General features: G+C 38.7%; 1 protein-coding gene across 5 annotated transcripts in view; it reads right to left on the minus strand.

The window, feature by feature from the left end:
* The window catches only part of PHIP (pleckstrin homology domain interacting protein), a 128,497-nt gene extending 122,542 nt beyond the window's left edge, over nucleotides 1-5,955 (minus strand). For 4 of the 5 annotated variants that reach the window (XM_070795767.1, XM_070795766.1, XM_070795764.1 and 1 more), the window contains exons 1-4: nucleotides 5,629-5,954; nucleotides 5,436-5,494; nucleotides 5,269-5,298; nucleotides 5,014-5,073 (exon numbers count right to left, since the gene is read on the minus strand). In XM_070795767.1, coding sequence (XP_070651868.1) covers nucleotides 5,014-5,073; nucleotides 5,269-5,298; nucleotides 5,436-5,494; nucleotides 5,629-5,668 — 189 coding nt within the window. In that variant the 5' untranslated portion in view covers nucleotides 5,669-5,954. Of the gene's footprint in view, nucleotides 1-5,013; nucleotides 5,074-5,268; nucleotides 5,299-5,435; nucleotides 5,495-5,628 lie in introns of all 5 variants that reach the window. The other variant, XM_070795765.1, reaches the window with a different exon arrangement.
* Between the last annotated feature and the right edge of the window lie 14,713 nt (nucleotides 5,956-20,668).

The raw sequence follows: 20,668 nt of genomic DNA on the forward strand, positions 1-20,668 counted from the left end.
CAAACATTTCTTAATGTTAACTGTTCCACAAATACAGTTCACAGTTTCTAGAAATCTATCCACAATGCTTTAAAAATGATTTTTTACATTTACTATACTTTTTTCTTTTTATCTTAGGTTTAATTATTTCATCCTTGAATCTACAAAGTAACTATGCTAATAGTGTCTTTTAAAGTTTTAAGCAGCCAATCTTACATGGTAAATACTATATTCAGAACGTTATGCATATTGTTTCTGAAATAACACTTTTTCTTAAAATTCTGTACATTATAAAGCTATAGTTGGGACAACTTCTACTACTAAAGTTCTGATCATAGCGAACACAAACGTGAACGTGAAGTCAGTCAGTCATGTCCGACTCTTTGCGACCCCATGGACTGAAGCCTACCAGGCTCCTCTGTCCATGGGATTTTCCAGGCCCTTACATAATACTTGATTTGTACCAGTCAGTTATCACTCACGTAATAATCTTACAAAGTAGGAGCTGTTATTAACCCCATGTACAGACTGGGAAACATACTCCAACAGTGTTTTTCTGCTTCACAGCAATCATAAAACACCACTATGCAGTTGGGAACGGGATGACCCAACTCCTCCTTCATATTCATGCCACTTTACAATTATTCAAGAGTGCTAAGAATTTAACAAGTACTTATTTTAAAATTTTTGTAAATGCCTCCAACTCTTTAAAATAATGGCACAAATATCAATAACTGCATGTACAAAAAAAGATGACGATTTACACTTCAGTCCTTCAAGGAAATGTACTATTCCCTTTACATCTAACATTATTTCTTCATTATAATGATTGAGACACTAAAACCATGTTACGAAGACTACCAAGCAAAACTTACAATTTCACTAACACTCTATTAAAAACAGAAAAATAAGTCTACAAGACATTTACTTCATTATATGCCACCACCCTCCAAAACTGAAACTGGTTAAATTTTGACAGTACTACATAACATGTTAAAAATGATTCCAAATTAGGAATTCCCATTCCAGATAATATGAATATAAAAATGGATAATATGAATCCCTAATTCAAAATCATTTTTAACATGTTATCTATTTTTTTTAACTTAAAACTGGTCTCCTAGGTTTTATACCTACACTTTCACATTAATCAGCATACTCTAAGTACCTAAGTAAATCCTATTCAAGACTTCTATTGATCTCTGAATTTACCACCAATGATTTGTGAAACTAGTACTTAAACCATGGTGAAATCATACCAATTATTAAAAAAAAGTAGTCTACAAAGTGGTCATGTCTCAAAAATCTTCATCTTTTCAAGGAAAAATGATACAACAACTTAAGAATGGTGCTACAAAAAGTGTTTATACAATTTCCTAATATGAATGATTTGTCGAGGTCTACTTTTCTGTGTTTTACAAAATAATTTCAAAATTTAAAAAGTTGAGCTCTTCAAAACAATGCACTGCTACTTCTAGTTAAAAATCAGATTTCAATCCATTTATAAGAATGAGAAAAGACGGGCCCAGAGAAATTTTTGACTTGCCAGAGGTTAACCTGCACGCTAACTGCTGGCAGGGCTAACATCACAATACACAATCTATTTGCAATGCTTTCCCTTGAACACAAAGATTTAGATTTCTAATAGAGTGGAATCATTTTTTAAAAGCAAATACTACTACAAAAAAAATTATAATAATTGTATCTAACAGATTAGCAAAACAACAACAGTTTGGGAAATACCTTGCAAGCAAGAAATGTAATCAGAGTCCCAAACCTGCCAAGGGCACTTAAAAATTCTGCCTTAAGATCTCGTAAGTATGCAACTTAAATATGTCATCACTACTTAAAGGTGACTGGAGAGTGAAATTTAATAAACCAATTTCACTGTCCAAACAAAAATAAATGACAAAGATGTCTCTTAGCCCAAAAATTAGTTGTTTTCTTATTCTGTAAAGTTTGCCTCCTGCATGACTCTATTCGAAAAATAAGGATTCCAATTAAAGTTTTAAAAAATGCCTGTTTGATTTAAAAGCAACCCCATCCTTTAAAAAAAAAAAAAGAAAATCTGATTTAATATATATACTACTGGGCTAAAAATAAAATAAAAATGCTTTAACTTCCTATCAAATTCCATCCACTATTAAAAATGTTTTGTCTTGAGTAGAGGATAATAATCACAATCTTCCTTTACAATACCTTTATCAATGACACTTGAAATAAAAGTATTAAATTTTCTTTTTTCACCCTGGAAACTTTTAAACTTCTCTTAAAACTCCACTTTCTGCTTAGTCAAAACTCAACTACTGTGAATTTTATCTGTAACCTGACTTCAGATGCTGATCTATGTCTTTTAAGTTCCCAAGTACAAATATTATACCTCATCCTAAATAGCTGTAATTTGAGGTTCTCCAGAAATTTCAATTTGACATACAAATCCTTACATTTAAAATATTACCCAATTTATCAATTAACACAAGCAAAGAACTCCCAAGTAGAGGCAAATGCTACTGAAACCACAAACGATAGTTGTTATTTTGGCTTCAAACACCAGAATAATTTTCAAATCAATGTTAAATAAATTCAATTTGATAGGAAATAAAACTTTCAGTCTTAAAAATAAATTAAGAAATAGAGAATGCTGTACAAGAGACATTGCATGTGCTCACCTAGCTCACCACATAATTTCAAAATCCTACTGTTAAACAAAAACGTGCTCAAATACCTAGGGTTCCAAAATGTTTTTAGAGCTAACTAAATCTCAATCAAAAGTCAAACAAAATTAAACCAAATACCACATACCTAGATACACAGTTTGACAGGTAGGAAAGCACCTCAAATGGTGCCTCGAATTATACAGACTGAGCAAATGAAAGGAAAAAATGTGCCAGAGAACTCTAAAGTCTAATGGGAATCCTTAACTATTTCATGAGCATGCCAACATGACTGCTCTGGTATAAACATTTGGCAACACTAATCAAGAAACACCAATTCCATCCAAAATAGGTGAATTTTGATAAGATAAACACAATTTATGGTATCCCAAATCTGATGAAGAGATGAAGAATATAAACTCATCAATATTTGAGAGATGACAAATTCGCTCAAAAAAAGTTGAAAAACATTGGTAACCTTGTTTTTATTGGAAAATTAAATGATATTCCTACAAGGATTAGACAGTCTCACAATCTGGCCAGATATCATTGGCCGCTTCATTTAGAAAATATAAACATAACATTAACCAATAATCTCCACATTAAAAAAAACACGGCCACCTTCAGTGACTCGGGGTTTGTGGGGTTTTATGAAATGCAAAGATGAGTTTGGTTAAAACAGGCCAAGATGAGTTGTCTGTCCAATTCTTAAAAATGGAGTATTACAATCTTAGTAATTCTTTTAAGTAATAAGTAAAACATGGACACCCACGTAAGGTTTTGTCAAGTATTTACAAACCTAAAAATTAAATATTGCTGTTACTGAACCTTGAAGTTTGCTTCAAATTCCTTTCACTTTAGCCTAGTATTGAGTAACACTAGATGAAATCACTACATACTTGAAAACTGTTGTATGGAAATGAATGCGCTATTAAGTCTTCATTAAATTAACTAAACCTGAGTACGTTCATTCCAATACCTGGGAACACTTACCAACAACCTATATTAAATCCTAACACATTTACATATGAAAGTTAGATGTTCGTCTATACGCAAATGAAAGAGCCATCAAAAATCTTGTCATGCCTTCAATCTCGCGGAAGACATTCAAAGCTAGTTCAACTTCCTAATCCTTTCAGAAGCCCTCTTGAGGTAACCTTGTAACTGTCTCAAAACATCAGCTGCAAACATCTCAGAAAAACCAAGGCACTGCAGAGATTTCAAAGGCTTGCTCTTTGCTCTGCCCCCGTGACTGCATGAACTGCCCATCACACACAGAGACAGACCACCTCCTTGAGTCCAAAAGGAGAAATTAGCACGGAATACAAAACTCGCCAATAAAAATATCCTACCACGCCCTTCACAATACTTAAAAGTGATAGGTCCATTTTCAATTTTTTTAGAAATGACTAAAACACTCACTTCGAAAACCTACAAAATTAAGACAGAGCTATTTCTGAACCTTAAATACAAAAGACGTGTCGCTAGAAACTGGAAAAGTTTTACTTGCCCATCTCCACTCCACAGTAAGTATACGGATAAAATTTAAAAAAAAAAAAAAAATCGGAACTCTTCAGTGGCCTCCAACACTAGCTTTTAATTGAACGAGGGGCCTAACGCGAGAATTAGCAAAAGGAGAAAAAAAGCATGGTTCAACGCCTGGCTTTAGGGTTTACAGGCTTTCCACTTCCGTGGAAAAAAAAAAAAAAAACCTTGGGCAGATAGATGCAAGAGGTGCCGATGGCCCACGATCATCGCACATCCGAACCCTTCCGATCAAAAAAAAACCCTAAGTCTGAAGGTAAAGAGAGATCCCCCTCCCCCAAAAAAGAGAAAATTAAAAGAAAAAAAGAGGCACACACGTCTTGCAGCGGTTCCGCCGCGGCTGAATAGCCCGCTTGTGAAATGCTAATGCCACTTCGGAGCAGTTAGTCACCAGCTATTGTGTGCGGCAGGAGAAAGCCGTGCCGAGCGCGCGTGCAGAGCGAGCGCGCCCGCCTCCCTCGCGCCGCTCCCGCTCCCGCCGCCGCCGCCTCGCGCGCGCCCCCGCGGCCGCACGGACGCGCGCGCCGGCCCCTCCTCCTCCGGCCTTGCACTGCACAACACTCATGACGTATCTTTATTTCTAGCACGTTAACAAAATATCGCAAATAAATCGCCGGCAGCCCCTGCGGCCCCGGGGTGCGGGTCCCCCCCCGCACCACTAGCCCCCTGCAAGCCCCCCGCGCCGTCCCTCCCCAACCCTCCCCGGGGGCCTCGGGAGCTTTCGGGTTCTGCGGCCAAGTTTTTGTCTCGGTTAAAAAAAAAAAAAATTGCGGGAAATTCAATTTTTATTCGACTCGGGGAAAAGTTTCTTTGCTCCGCGACGTGAATGTCTCACCAGATTCTGGTAGGTCCTGGGATGCTCCTTGCCGGTCCAGTCGGTGCGCCGGGGCAGCAGCTGTGGGGTGCAGGGGGGGAGAGGACGCCCCGTGAGCCCGGCCCCCCGCGCCCCGGCCCGCCCGCGCCCCTCCCCCGCCCTCCCCGCGCCCCCGCCGGGGACCCCCCCACCCCCGAGCCCCGCGCGCCCCGGGCGCCCCGGCGGCGGCGGCGGCCCAAGGGCGGTCGCGCGGCGCCACGCCGCCGCCGCCCTTACCTCCTTCTCGGCCACCTCACGGATCAGCACCTGCAACAACAAAGCGGGGAGAGCTGAGCCCCCCGCGCCCCGGGCCGCGGCCCCGCCGCTCCCGCCGCCGCCGCCGCCCTCCCCCACGCCGCGGGCGCCGAGCGCCGGCCCGGCCCGCGCCGCGCGCCGCCGTCTACCTGAGCCGCCTGCTGACAGGGTCCATCTTCCAGGAACCGGGCGATGAGGAAGTAGAGCTCTGCGCGGGAGAGAGAGGGACACGGGGGGGAGACACACACAGGCTGAGCGGCCGGGCGGCGGCGGCGGGGGGCGGGGGGCCGCGGGCGGGATCGCCCCCCGCCGCCGGCGGCCCCGGCTAGCCCCCCGACTTACCCGATCGCAGCTCCGAGAGGCCTTTCCTCTCACGAGACATGTTTATGGGTCACTTCGGGGCCGCCGGCGGGACGCCCCGCCGCCGAGGGGAAGCGGGGACGGGGCCGCCGCCTGCCCTATAGCTGTCAGTGTGTGTTCACGAGCCCGAACCTCGGCTCCACCATTCAAGCGACGGCGGCGGAGGCGGAGGAGGAGGAGGAGGAAACAACAACTCTCAGGCAAGCGGCTCCAGCCGCCCTCCCGCCCGCCTCCTCCGCCGCGGATCCCTCCGCCGCAGAAAGGAGTCCGCAGCCCTTCGCGGCCCCGGGATCGGCCGGCCCGCGGCCCGCGCCCCCACCACCCACCGGCACAGAGGCAAAAAAAAGGGAGTGCCTCCGACCCCCCGCCCCCGCCCGCCCGCGGCCCCGGCGCCCCCAGCAACCCGGCGCGGCGAGACCCCCAGCCCGCGGCTCCCCGGGCCGAAGGTGCGATTTATTTATTTATTTCCAGTCGAAGATGTCGGAGCCGGAGCCGCCGGTTGGCTGGAAGGCGCTTTCTCTGTGGAGGCCGATCGCGGGAGGGAGGGAGCGAGCGAGCGAGCGAGCGAGGGGGGCCGGGCACGGCTCCGCGGAGGAATCTGACGCACACGGAGCCGCAGCACAGGCTCTATTCAGCGGCCGCTGGCTGGGGCTGAGATGGAAGTTAGTTTCTCTGTAGCAGAAATAGGAAACAAATGAAGCAAAACTGCCCAAAGAGGGGAAATGCCCCGAGGACGGGTCTCGCTCTCACGCGCGCGCACAGACACTACACGCAGAGAGCACTCTCACGCTGGGCAAACTCGGGATCGCGCTACCCTGCCCGAGTTGAATGATAGTGTTTGGTTTCTGTCTCTTTGCCATGTGCATGTGTATAAATGCTGCGGATGGGCATCTGTGTAAGTCTTGTCCTGCGTTATTTCTGCAGCCTATGCAAAGTGTTGTGTAATTTATTGGAGTGCTGTATATTGCCATAGAGGTTTCAGGCGCTTTTTGTTAGAAGCGCTTGCGTTTGCGAGCCCGTTATTTGCTGTAGCCACCTCTGCATATCTTTTATTACTGCCATTGCCTTAAGCGTACATTAAAAAAAAATTTTTTTTTTATTGTTATCTGGGCACAGCGAACTCCTGATCTGTACTTCAGAGACTCTTTTTCCTCTTACAAAAAGGCTAGTAATGGCTAATTAGGGATTTGGGATTGAAGAACCTTAAAGCTTTTTTAAGTGTTTACAAGAAGGAGTAATGTAAACCTGAGAGAAAGGCAAGAACGCTAATATTTATCTCTTAACTTATCTGGAGGTAATGTGGTGACAAATCAATAATCTAACCGAAGGATAATGAAAGAGTATAGAACACTTTAGTCGAGGTGATTGGTGATTAAATAATTTAAATTATCTGTGTATCTTGCAGTTGACTTCGTCACGCTAATTAATGGCTTCTAATTTGAGGTGTAAACCATTCCTGTTTACAGTTTCAAGGGGAAGACTTCTTGAAAACTGATGAAAAGAGAAAGAAAATTAATCTTTCGTAAATTAGTGTGTAATTACCGGGTTTATATGCTAAATCATACGTCTGTCCTTTGCTGATGAGGATAAGGGCCTTGTTTTTTAAAAAACGAATATGGGTGAAATTAATGGAAACAATGGAAAAAGCCATTTGTTAGGCAACAAGGACACCAAGTGATATTTATCTCCAGATGATTTAAGCACTTTTCAAAAAGACTTGAGAGTTGATTTTTGTTTTTAAGGATTGCATTTTAAAGGGAATTAGCATAGTGGTTCTTTTGTTAACATTTAACAAAAGAGGCTCCCTAAAAAAATTTAGATAATAAACTGCATTTTATGGACCCGGTCTAAAAAGGTTATTTGTGGGGAAATGACCCACAAGCTGCATTGTGCTTTTCTAGATTGCTTCCTCAACCCTTGTACCCTCCAAGCTCCTTACATTCCTAATGGGAAATACTTGCTGCAACTGCCGTGGGCTGCATTGCAAGACTGCACCGGTGTGATGCCTTGTACTGAAACAGCCAGAAATCACCATACATGTGAGAGGGGGAAAAAACACCTAAACCTCTTTGGAATAATGGGATGTAAAAAATTGCCTTTTATAACAATCTTAACCAAATGTTTTTAAAAAGAGAAGTTACCATGACTTGTGCTATGGCAGCCGAGTTATCAGAGTCACTGTTATTTCTTGAAATGGCTATCCTTCAAGTCCTGAAAATATTTGCATTTTTAAAGACATTAATCCATTTTATGTATTATAGGTAAAGTAGCTTGCTTCTAGCTGGTTAGGTTTGAAAAGATGGACATTTAATATGCCTTTTTGAAATTCTGTTTATTTCTATGACAAATGCTCCCTATTTTATCTTAACTTTTTAGAAGTATCTTTCTTCAGTAACTGTGGGGTGGTTTTTTTTGCATTATGATCTTCAAATAAACAGATTTTTAGAAACTAAAAATTACAGTTAGAATTTTGAAGTTTTAAAATGCATGTATTACCCTGATTCTTACTAATAGATGTTTTATCCTTGCTAAGGAAAATAAACCAAATTATGACATGGAATATAAAATTACTCTGGGTAAAGTTTTCTATATATATCGTTAGTATTATGTAAACATGGAGAGCTAGTATGACTATCTCATGTATGCTTTTCATTTATAAGCTTTTCTTAAGTATGCTACTAGTACTTAGCTCCTAAAACAATTTTAAGGAAAATCTTCCTTGTAAATTTTCTGAATATGATGTTCCTATCATTTTGACTAACCTTTGACAATGTTTATAGTTTTTTTTCGAAGACCTAATTTAAAGAATAGTTTTAGCCTGCCTTTGAACTAATTTATAACTATCAATCTGTTATGAGAAAATGTAGGTTAAATTGCTAAAAATGAAAACTTTTCAGCCAAATAAAACTATTTGTTTTTAACAATAGATGTTAAATTGAATCTTACTAAGTTATTAAAATGTAACAAATACTCCTTTATAACATTTTAATATTTCTTTAAACATAAAACATTTCTGGAATCTGACATCATCAGTTAACTATAGAGTTTATTATGTCATTTGTTGTGCATGTGTACACAAAAAAGTCTGCACATATCAAATAGGAAGAAAATCTTACTTTGAAGTCCTGTATTTTAGTTCCCAGGGCAGCGGCATTCTCAGCTAACTTTTTTGCACTTCTATAAGTTCAAATTCCATCTATATCCCTTTCTATTTGTTTATTTTAACTTTTTCATGAACTTCAGAAATAAAATGCCAATTTAAAAAGATTTTCATGACCTTTTTTTTTTTTATGTAAGCAGGCTAACAAAAACAGTAAAAGTTTGGAAAGCCAACAACTGCTGTTTTTATATGATATAGTCTCTAGAAGACTATTCTAATGAAATAAACGCTGCCATTCAAGTTCTTTCTGAAACAAGATTGGATAATTTATAAATAAAAAGATTCAACCACATTCATGAAATTTAGTTTGCCTTCACTAGTATGGTGAATTAATATGTAGCTCAAAAACACAATTACAACTTTTAAGATTATTTATTAAATCTTTTGTGTGTGTGATATTATGCTTTTTTTAATAGCAAAAAATTTTCCTATAAAGTATAGAAATGGAAAAGTTGAAAACACTCCTCTTCAAAAACCACCTTCTTTTTTAATCCACATCTTCCCTAACAACAAAATAACAATTGTCAAAGGAGTGTAGTTTTACACACCACACTCCTGCTTTTGGATTGCTCCCCAGTAGAGTTTCTGTCCATGTCAGTCTGACTTTATCCCTCTCAACATACATGCTCTTTTTCCATCACGAACGTTGAATACATATCAGATTTGAACCATATAAGCATGTATACTATGGCTGCTACAGGAAGAACAGAGATAACCAACTTTAATAAGCTAATTCATTATTTTAACACTTTGCATTGTCTCTCATATCTCACTGAGAAACACTTTTACTTAAATTAGAACACAATTCCTTTTCATCTGTAACAAAGATTAGCTGGTTGTCAATAACTATATAATCCCTTACTTATTTAAATGTTATTAGTATTTTACCACTAAATTCTTTTCCTCCAAATTAAATTATTCTAGTAGCTTAGATTGTTTTAAATATAAGTCTTAGTTTGCATGAAAAGGAGAAATACGTATCTTAATTGAAAAAAACATGTGTCTATATATATATATATATATATATATGTATCTCATGAGTTAACAGTACAACTACAAAGATTAAAGGAGAAAAGCAATTTTAGAACATATTCCCCTAAGATTTGGAGCAACACAGTGGATGAAGTAGAAAAAGCTGTTCCAGATGGCAGGAAACTTAAAGAAGTCTGTAGGCATGTTCTATTATATGATGGTGTGTGATGGATTGAGAGTGGGCTGGACTGAACAGGCAAACGTGAAAGAAGAGAAGGAAGATGCAGGAGAACGGATGCAAGACTTGAGAAGTTACTAGTGGTAGTGTATTAAACAAAGCATGATGTTATCAACGTGATTTTAAGATGGAATTTGAGAACAAAAGTTAATGCGGTCACTTGCCTTCATATGTACCTGAATTCATAAACTTTGAGAACTCTCAAGAAGAAAAATTATTTTATTCATGGAAAGGGACAGGTTTGCCTGACAAGTGAGTGAGGGACTCCTAGATAATCAGAATCAAGGACACCAAAGTAGACACTGTTGATAAAGAAGAATGGCTGTTTAAAAGAGTAAGATCTGACCACCAGAGTGCCCATAAGACTGCCTTGAGACTCAAGTATAAGAATAAGACATAAAAGTGAGATCCAACTAAAAACTGAGAATGAAGCCAATTTAGATGTAAACTGACTTTGTAATCAAAAATGGTATTCCCAGTTTCTGAATTTGTAAAGTCACGTCTCATTATACCACCTTGTTTGTAAATTATCCTTATTTTTCTTCATATATATATATATATATATATACTATGTATATATTTGGCAAAGATCGCCTTGACTTATGCCTCTGTTGCTTAATTTCTTCAATGGGTATAATCATACCTATTTGTTGAAATGGTGATTAGCTAACTAGCCCAAAGAATGAGTTCTGTGATACAATTACGAAATTTAAAATAATATCAGTACCAAGTAGATCTTTCAGATTTGGTGTGTGTGTTCAAAATTTAAGAAAAGAAGAAAACCTTAGACTTTGATTTTGAGATGATAGCTACAAATCCTATTGCATTCAGAGTTTTCCTGCTTACATATGAACACACACAAAGGGGCACATTAAGTGGTTATAGTGGAATTTTTAGTGCTTATCCAAACTTACCAACCGACAGCGATTTATAGAAAGACTAATATAGCCTCTAATTGGAATCTCCTGGTAAGAACATATGTGTTATTTCCTCTCAACAGTTATCAGAAGTGGTGTAACTGAATATCATTAAGGAACATCTTTCTTAAGAATACTGAGTAAGTGGTATCATATGAGGAGGAAATATGTTGCCTTTTTGTCTTGCCATCCTCACCTCTCTGGTTTGCACATGTTATACTTTAGATTGTTTTGTCATTCAGTGTTTTGGAGTTTTTGGTAAGTGTGTGTGTAAGAGTTCTACATTTCCCCAGTCCCCAGCTTTTCAGTTTTTTTTTGGTGTCTCTATAAAATTTCCCTTCTCTTTCATCGCTGAAACTTTAATGGTAAACCAAGTAAGGGAATTAAGATACGTAATTAATTTGAATATGTCCTAAGAGCTCTAAGAGTATGAAGATGAGTTTATTATTTATTTCTTATAATTGAAACTCACACATTAAAATGTTCCACACCCCTACTACTGTTTATCCCCCCAGGTGTTTTACAAAAGACTAGAGAAACAATTTACATAACTGGTGTAAAAAAAGTCTTCTTTCCTTTCTTCTCCATAAGTAAAGAAATGAAGTGCCAAGCGGTAAACATTGTTTGTGTATGAAGTATACATATACAATTTTGTGTTACTAAATTTTTCGTATTTAAAGTTTTTGCCAAACTTGAGGTAAATGTGGCCTCAAGACATTAGATTTTCTGAGAGGAATTACTGATTTTTTAAAAAATTATTTTTGGAGTAATTTATGCATCTTTCAGACGCTAGTTTGTAAAGTTTCCAATCTAATAGTGGCTGAAGAGGATTTACATTGACTCAAACCACTCTCTGGTCAATACTGCTTAACTTCACCTCCTTAAAATATTTAGGATGGAAATTCACTTCATTTCAGGCCAGATCTCATCATGCCTAACAAATGTTTGAAAAAGAAATCCGTTATGAACACACAATGGCAAATTTCCATGGCAAAACAGTAAGATATTTTTTCCTAATGTCTGTTTACATCACGTTTTTTTTGTTTTTTTTTAATTAGGATAATAATTACAAAGGTCATTTCCCCTTTCAATCAACCAGTTTCTCCTGTGGCCTCTTCTTTTTCCTTTTTATTGTTAAGAATATTTTAATATACATTTGGTTTTCAGTATGAAAAAGAAAAGGGAATAAAAACTGTCACAAGTTCCAGCAACCTGTACTACTTCTGTGAAGCCATCTTTCTTTCTCCCAGGCAGAATTGTTTGAGTCGATCTAAGGATCCAAAGTTCACCTTTAGAGTCTCTCCATGGTCTTGATGTGCCGTTCCTCCTGCCGTAGCATCCTCATCGCAGCATTCTGTACATCAGCTGAAGAACCATCATTTAAACGGTGGTTTGCTCTTTGACCTTCACTGTGTACTGTAGTCCAGTGCAGGGAGATGCCTTGTTCACTAGAGGCTGATAATAGAGATGAGAGTTAACCTGAAGTCACTGAGACTTGCTTTGATAGCTACACCTGAAAAGCAAAGGTTTCGGTGGTAGTTTGGCCAATCTCCAGATAATGATCATTTATTAAAACCTGACTTTATTTAGCAGCAGTAACAATTTATTGAATGGACTACAAGAGATATGAATCAATGGCTGTACATACCAATCAAATTTTAACTACAAAGAATTCATGTTCCTGAAACAGAAACAAACTACTTATAGACTGTTTTTGTGTTTTAACCTAATTGCTTTTAGTATAAAATGTTCATATTTGATAAATATTAATACTAGCATGATTAAATTCCACTGTTATTTTTATTAACTACAAAATAACATAAAGTGGTGTGAAATAATCAATTGAGTGTGATATAGATTAATGTGAAAGCATTTTTTGGAAACATGTTTTCAAATGAGTATATGATTTCCATATTTTTAAAAAATGTAATAACTACCTTCTAACAGATTAGTTTTAGTTCTACAGTATAAACTATTAAGAGGTTTGAGTCAAGAAGATTTCTAGCCAGGTTGAAAATTTACAAACCTAGAGTCAAGAATTGCATTGACTCCGAAAATTTTTATAATGTTCAAGGTTTTTCTTTTCTTTTTAGTTTCTTAAAGTTACACATATATGTATCATTCTTTTAAAATTTAGTTCTTTTTAACTAAGTTACTTATGTTTCAAAACATTAATATTTGAAGTCTAGACATCATCTCTTTAACTCAGAAGTTTTTAAAACCTTTTTATTGTGTAAGAATATCAAACATCCCCCAAAAGTCAAGAAAATAGCAGGATGATCCCCTGATACCAGATTCCCAGCATTCATAATTGTCCACATTTGGACAACCCTATCCTGGGTGTTCTTTGGAAGGCCTGATGTTAAAGCTGAAACTCCAATACTTTGGCCACCTCATGTGAAGAGTTGACTCATTGGAAAAGATTCTGATGCTGGGAGGGATTGGGGGCAGGAGGAGAAGGGGACTACAGAGGATGAGATGGCTGGATGGCATCACCGACTCGATGGACGTGAGTCTGGGTGAACTCCAAGAGTTGGTGATGGACAGGGAGGCCTGGCGTGCTGCAGCTCATGGGGTTGCAAAGAGTCAGACAGGACTGAGCGACTGAACTGAACTGAACTGAATAGTATATATACTCCAACCACCCCCTTTCTTGTTTAAAGTAAATGTCATTATTGCCCATCTAAATAATTTGGTATGTAATCCAGAAACAAATTCTAATGAGTTTAATTCCTTCATTGATTGGTTCTTTAATTTATTTACCACCTCATAAATTAAGCATTTGTAGAGCATCTACCGCAGCAGCAGCCGAGCATCTACCTTATTCTAGATGCTGTATTAAGCCCTGAAAGTTGATTGGCTGGATATGGTCATTTGGAACTCTTTCTAAGAAGTTCGGATTGAAAATGTAAACTGTTAAGAAATAATATCATACCACTGAACTGCTTAAACCCCATCCAATGATGCTTCATGAACTCCTGGACAGTTGTTGAGTATAATGTGTGAGATCCCTCATAACCTAACCTTCTCAATCTGTCCACACTCACCTTTACGCACAGGACCAGGAGCACTCTCAATTCCTGTATGAAAATAGCTCCCCAAATAGTGTCCTTTCTGGTTTTGAACATGGTGGTCCCTCTCCAGAATGTTGATCTCAAAATCCAACCAATTCTTATGCAGTTTTCAAGACACCACCGATCATCACTTCTTTCCTCCAAGAAAACAAATGGCTTGGTGTTCATCCTCTGTATCCCCAGAACACCTCTTGTGTGTCTCTACTATAGCACAGCTTTCAGATATATCATAGTTTTTTGTTGTCTTGACTCATTAACCAAGATTTTTTTTAGGATAATCTCTGAATTTTGGATTTCTGTATCCCCGTTATATGCAACAATCAGAATAAACAACAGGCAATTAATACTTTCAGTGCTTTTTTTTTTCTTGGAATATGTTTATCAGATAAACAAAATTTGACCCGTTTCCATGATTTCACAGGGCTAGCCGAGGCTCATGAACCAGTGATAGTTTTCCCATTGAAAGGAAGCAACAAAGTAAATGTAATACTTAAAGAAACACCCAAATATCATGTGACATTTGGATATCAGCTCTGCCCTTTCGGAGTGTTTATTCCAGTATTATTTGAATACAAAATGAAGGGATGAACTGGTCACTAGAAGAAGGTCACAGAATACCAAAATAATGACAAAAAAAGGAAGCCTAACCTAAAGTGAATGACTTCAGGTCATTCTCCCCCTTGCCACTTAACTTTAACTTGTCTTTTTTTAGTACACTTTTCTTACATATCTTTTATCTCCACCTTATATCTTGTGCCCTAAATAACCAAGGGGAAAACACATATACAAGTAAATATGATATCAAATTAGTGGAATAGTGCATCAGCAAGGCTCCTATAGCAAATAAATGAGAGGGTCTGTGTTACTATATCCATAATTATGGGGATGCTACACGAAGGATCACAGAATTTTAGAGCTGAAAGAACCGTAGAGATTATCTAGTCCAAATTCCCTTTCAAAGAGAGCAAATGATGTAGCCAACCTTACAGTCTCCTTTTCAAAAGTCTCAGCCTTGCAACCTTTCTGAGGTTATTGGTTATAGGGTAGGATATAGCTGAATAACCAAGAGAAAATAACATAGCTTGGAGAAATCAACAAGATTTCTGTACAAGAAATGATATTTGTTGGTTTCACTAGAGTTGTTTGAGGGGATAAATAAGTATGACTGAGGGTATTTAAAGAAAACATTTATATTTACACTTTCAAAAAGCCTTTTGACAAGTTCCTATATCAGACTATTTAAAAAATCCTCACAAGAAATTGGCTTGGAGAGAAATAAGGAGAAATTCGAGTAGTTCATATTGTAGATGAAGAATAAGGTCCTATTTCTGGTTTTTACTGAGTGTTGTTGAAAAAATTATTTTGCCTCACTTATCATTTTACCAGAAATAATATATGAGAAAAGTAATTTTGCTTAACTCACTGAGATACTATGAGGATTGAGTGAGATAATAATACTGTTCATAATAAAAGCTAACAGCTTGTTAAGTAATAACAAATATTATCTCACTTAGCCCTTCCAAAGAAAATACTGTTATTACTTACCACTGTAAAGATGGATAAGGAACTTGTTGGGAGTCCTGAAGCTAATTACTGGTAAAGTCAGGAACTGAACCCAGGAAGGCTGGTTCCAGAATTCCTCTTAGCCAGTCACCTTACTTCTGTGTTATTAATATGCACAAACCCCTTTTCATGCATAGATCAGGTATGTAATAAGGGCTTAATAAGTTTAGTTATTAATATGTTCATACTTTTTCAGAAGGAAAAAATAAAAGAAGGCCTAATATTGACTGAAGACCTACTTTAAGCATAATGCATTCTCTTTACAACCAGCCTGGAAGGCCATAGATGCCTATAGAGATTCCTTGGTTCAACCCAGTCAGACCTAGAATTCAGGGGGACATTGGTCTTGTTCCAAAGCCTATCTTCTTTTTATTATGTTCCAGTCTGTTCTCTTTTGTTATTCCTCTTGTACCATAAATATACTTGAGCATATGAATAGGTATGTACCTAAGATGTGAGGCATAGATATACATAAAAGCAATGTTTTATTTGGCCTATAGGTAAGCATATTTTAGCAGAGAGCAAATAATAGAAAAGAAAGAATTTAGTAAGTTTCTGAAGAGCAGAACCCGATGGTTGCTGTCCCCAGAGTCAACACTGGAGCCAGTCAAGTTTCCTATTTAGAGAGTGATGGCATGCAGAAATACTAATACATAAAAATTGATCAATTTCCAGTTGATAGTAAGCTCTTATATGGAGAAAAGGGCCAAGCCAATGATATCAAATGGTGGAATCCTAAGATGAACTGCTAGGTGGTGGTGGTGGTGGTTTAGTCGTTAAGTCATATCTGAGTCTTGTGACACCATGGACTGTAGCCCACCAGGCTCCTCTGTCCGTGAGATTCTCCAGTGGGCTGCAGTGGGCTGCCATTTCCTCCTCCAATGAACTGCTAGACAAGGGATCTATTGTCATTTTAGGTTATTCCCTATAAAACATTGTCCAAAAAAGCTTTTGTACCAAAAACTAATGCAAAGGGCCACAAGGAAGAATATCAGAAATAGAAAGCATTATCCCATTATACTGTACATCAGGATTAGAAATATTTTGTGGTTCCAGTCACTACACCTCAAGGAAGACAAGGCCATAAAGTTAGAAAGTATCTAGAGAAAGATAATTAAAATGACAAAGATATAGAAAGTTGACTGCCAGAAATTGACTAAAACTATTAATACCTTTGAAAACCAGAAGGTGATACAATAAAGTAAAGTAAAGTAATCACTCAGTCGTGTCTGACTCTTTGCAACCCCATGGACTGTAGCCTACCAGGCTCCTCTGTCCATGGGAATTCCCAGGCAAGAGTACTGGAGTGGGTTGCCATTTCCTTCTCCAGGGGCTCTTCCTGACCCAGAGATTGAACCTGGGTCTCCAGCATTGCAGGCAGACGCATTACCATCTGAGTCACCAGGTAAGCCCAAAAGGTGATACAATAAAATATAATAAAGTCAGGATGAAAATGAGTAGGGTGACTGCAAACTTACTCAACAAAATCTAGAATTCCAGAACCAGCAAATACTTTGTTGCTTTTCTTAATACCTGAATTCTTCAGAATATATCTCCCAAGAGAAAGGGTATCTACTTTACAAGGATCACATGTATTAATCCCACTAGGAAATTCAACACTAGTACTATAATATAACATATAATCAATCTGATTTCATTATTGACCATCTCATGATGTCCATGTGTAGAGTTGTCTCTTGTGTTGTCAGAAGAGGATGTTTGCTATGACCAATGCCTTCTCTTGTCAAAACTCTGTTAGCTTTTGCCCTGCTTCATTTTGTACTCCAAGGCCAAACTTGCCTGTTACTCTAGGGATCTCTTGACTTCCTACATTTGCATTCCAATCCTCTATGATGAAAAGACATTTTTTTTTTGGTGTTAGTTCTAGAAGGTCTTGTAGGTCTTCATAGAACCATTCAATTCAGCTTTTTTAGCATTAGTGGTTAGGGCATAGACTTGGATTATTGCGATACTGAATGATTTGCCTTGCAAATGAACCAAGATCATACTGTCCTTTTTGAGATTTAACCCAAGTACTGCATTTTGAACTCTTTTCTTGACTATGACAGCTACTCCATTTTTTCTAAGGGATTCTTGCCCAAAGTACTAGATGTGATGGTTGTCTGAATTAAATATGCCCATTCCTGTCCATTTTAGTTCACATCCTAAGATATCAATGTTCACTCTTGCCATCTTCTGCCTGACCACATCAGTTTACCTTGATTGATTCCAGCTTCCTATGCAATATTGTTCTTTTCAGCAACAGACTTGACTTTCACCACCAGAAACATCCACAATTGAGCATTATTTTTGTTTTGGCTCAGCCTCTTCATTATTTCTGGAGCTACCGCTCCACTCTTCCCCAGTAGCATATCAGACACCTACCGACCTAGGGGGCTCATTTTCCTGTAAAATATCTTTTTGCCTTTTCATACTGTTCATGGGATTCTCAAGGCAATAATACAGAAATGGTTTGCCATGCCCTTCTCCAGTGGACCACATTTTGTCAGACATCACCACATGGACATCACCAGATGGTCAGTACCAAAATCAGATTAATTATATTCTTTGCAGCCAAAAATGGAGCTCTATACAGTGAGTAAAAACAACACCTGAACCTGACTGTGACTCAGATCATGAGCTCCATATTGCAAAATTGAGGCTTAATATGAAGAAAGTAGGGAAAACCACTAGACCATTCAGGTATGACCTAAATCAAATCCCTTGAACCTATTCATCATGACAAATAGATTCAAGGGTTTAGATCTGTTAGAATGCCGGAAGAACTATGGATGCAGGTTCATAACATTGAGCAGGAGGTGATCACCAAAACCATCCCCAAGAAAAAGAAAAGCAAGAGGGCAAAGTGGTTGTCTGAGGAGGACTTAAAAATAGCTGAGAAAAGAAGAGAGGCAAAGGAGAAAAGAAGATATACCCATCTGAATGCAGAGTTCCAGAGAATAGCAAGGAGAGATAAGAAAGCCTTCTTAAGTGAACAATGCAAAGAAATAAAGGAAACCAATAAGATGGGAGAAATCAGAGATCTCTTAAAGAAAATTAGAGATACCAGGGGAACATTTCATGCAAAGATGGGCACAAAAAAGGATAAAAATGGCAAGGACCTAAAAGAAGCAGAAGAGATTAAGAAGAGGTGGCAAGAATACACAGAAGAACCATACAAAAAAGGTCTTAATTACTCAGATAATGATGATGGTGTGATCACTCACCTAGAGCCAAACATCCTGGAAGGTGAAGTCAAATGGGCCTTATGAAGCATTGCTATGAACAAAGCTAGTGGATTCAATGGAATTCCAGCTAAGCTGTTTCAAACCACAAAAGATGATGCTGTTAAAGAGTTGGACTTTATTCGAGCAAATTTGGAAAACTCAGCAGAGATCAAATTGCCAACATCCATTGGATCACAGAAAAATAAAGGAATTCCAGAAAAATGTCTACTACTGCTTCGTTGACTATTTGAAAGCCTTTGACTGTGTGGATCTCAGAAAACTTTGGAAAATTCTTAAAGAGAAGGGAACACCAGACCACCTCACTTCTCTCATGCAAAACCTGTATACAAGACCAAAAGCAACAGTTAGAACTGGACAAGGAACAACAGACTGATTCCAAATTGGGAAAGGAGTACGTCAAAGCTATATATTGTCACCCTGCTTGTTTAACTTCTGTGCAGAGTACATCCTGCAAAATGCCGGGCTGGATGACTCACAAGCTAGAATCAAGATTTCTGGGAAAATATCAACAAATTTAGATATGCAGATGATACCACTCTAATGACAGAAAAACTAAAGAGCCTCTTGATGAGGGTGAAGGAGGAGAGTGAAATAGCCAGCTTAAAACTTAACATTCAAAAATGAAGACCATGGCATCTGGTTGCATCACTTCACAGCAAAGAGATGGGGGTAAAGTGGAAATCAGTTCAGTTCATTCGCTCAGTCATGTCTGACTCTTTGCGACCCCATGAACTGCAGTATGCCAGGCCTCCCTGTCCATCACCAACTCCCAGAGTTTACTCAAACTCATGTCCTTTGAGTCAGTGATGTCATCCAACCAGCTCATCCTCTCTCGTCCCCTTCTCCTCCCGCCTTCAATCTTTCCCAGCATCTGGGTCTTTTCAAATGAGTCAGGTCTTCGCATCAGGTGGCCAAAGTATTGGAGTTTCAGCTTCAGCATCAGTCCTTCCAATGAATATTCAGGACTGATTTCCTTTAGGATGGACTGGTTGGATCTCCTTGCAGTCCAAGGGACTCTCAAGAGTCTTCTCCAACACCACAGTTCAAAAGCATCAATTCTTCAGCACTCAGCCTTCTTCACAGCCCAACTCTCACATCCATACATGACCACAGGAAAAACCATAGCCTTGACTAGATGGACCTTTGTTGATAAAGTAATGTCTCTGCTTTTCAATTTGCTGTCTAGGTTGGTCATAACTTTCCTTCCAAGGAGTAAGTGTCTTTTAATTTCATGGCTGCAGTCACCATCTGCAGTGATTTTGGAGCCCCCAAAAATAAAGTCTGTCACTGTTTCCCCATCTATTTGCCATGAAGTTATGAGACCAGATGCCATGATCTTCGTTTTCTGAATGTTGAGCTTTAAGCCAACTTTTTCACTCTCCTCTTTCACTTTCATCAAGAGGTCTTTAGTTCTTCTTCACTTTCTGCCATAAGGGTGGTGTCAACTGCATATCTGAGGTTATTGATATTACTCCTGGAAATCTTGATTCCAGTTTGATTCATCTATCCCAGCGTTTCTCATTATCTACTCTGCATATAAGTTAAAGACACAGGAAATAAGTGGAAATAGTGACAGATTTTATTTTCTTGGACTCCAAAATGACTGTAGAGAGTGACAGCAGCCATGAAATTAAAAAACACTCTCTCCTCGGAAGAAAAACTGTGATCAACCTAGACAGCATATTAAAAAGCTGAGACATCACTTTGACTGTATGGAAAGGTCCGTAAAGTCACAGCTATGGTTTTTCCAGTAGTTAGGTACAGATGTGAGTGTTGGACCATAAAGAAGGTTGACAGCCGAAGAATTGATGCTTTTGAATTGTGGTGCTTGAGAAGGCTCTTGAGAGTCT

The sequence above is a fragment of the Bos indicus genome, chromosome 9 (genome assembly GCF_029378745.1).
Source record: "Bos indicus isolate NIAB-ARS_2022 breed Sahiwal x Tharparkar chromosome 9, NIAB-ARS_B.indTharparkar_mat_pri_1.0, whole genome shotgun sequence".
NCBI classification, from domain to species: Eukaryota; Metazoa; Chordata; class Mammalia; order Artiodactyla; family Bovidae; genus Bos; species Bos indicus.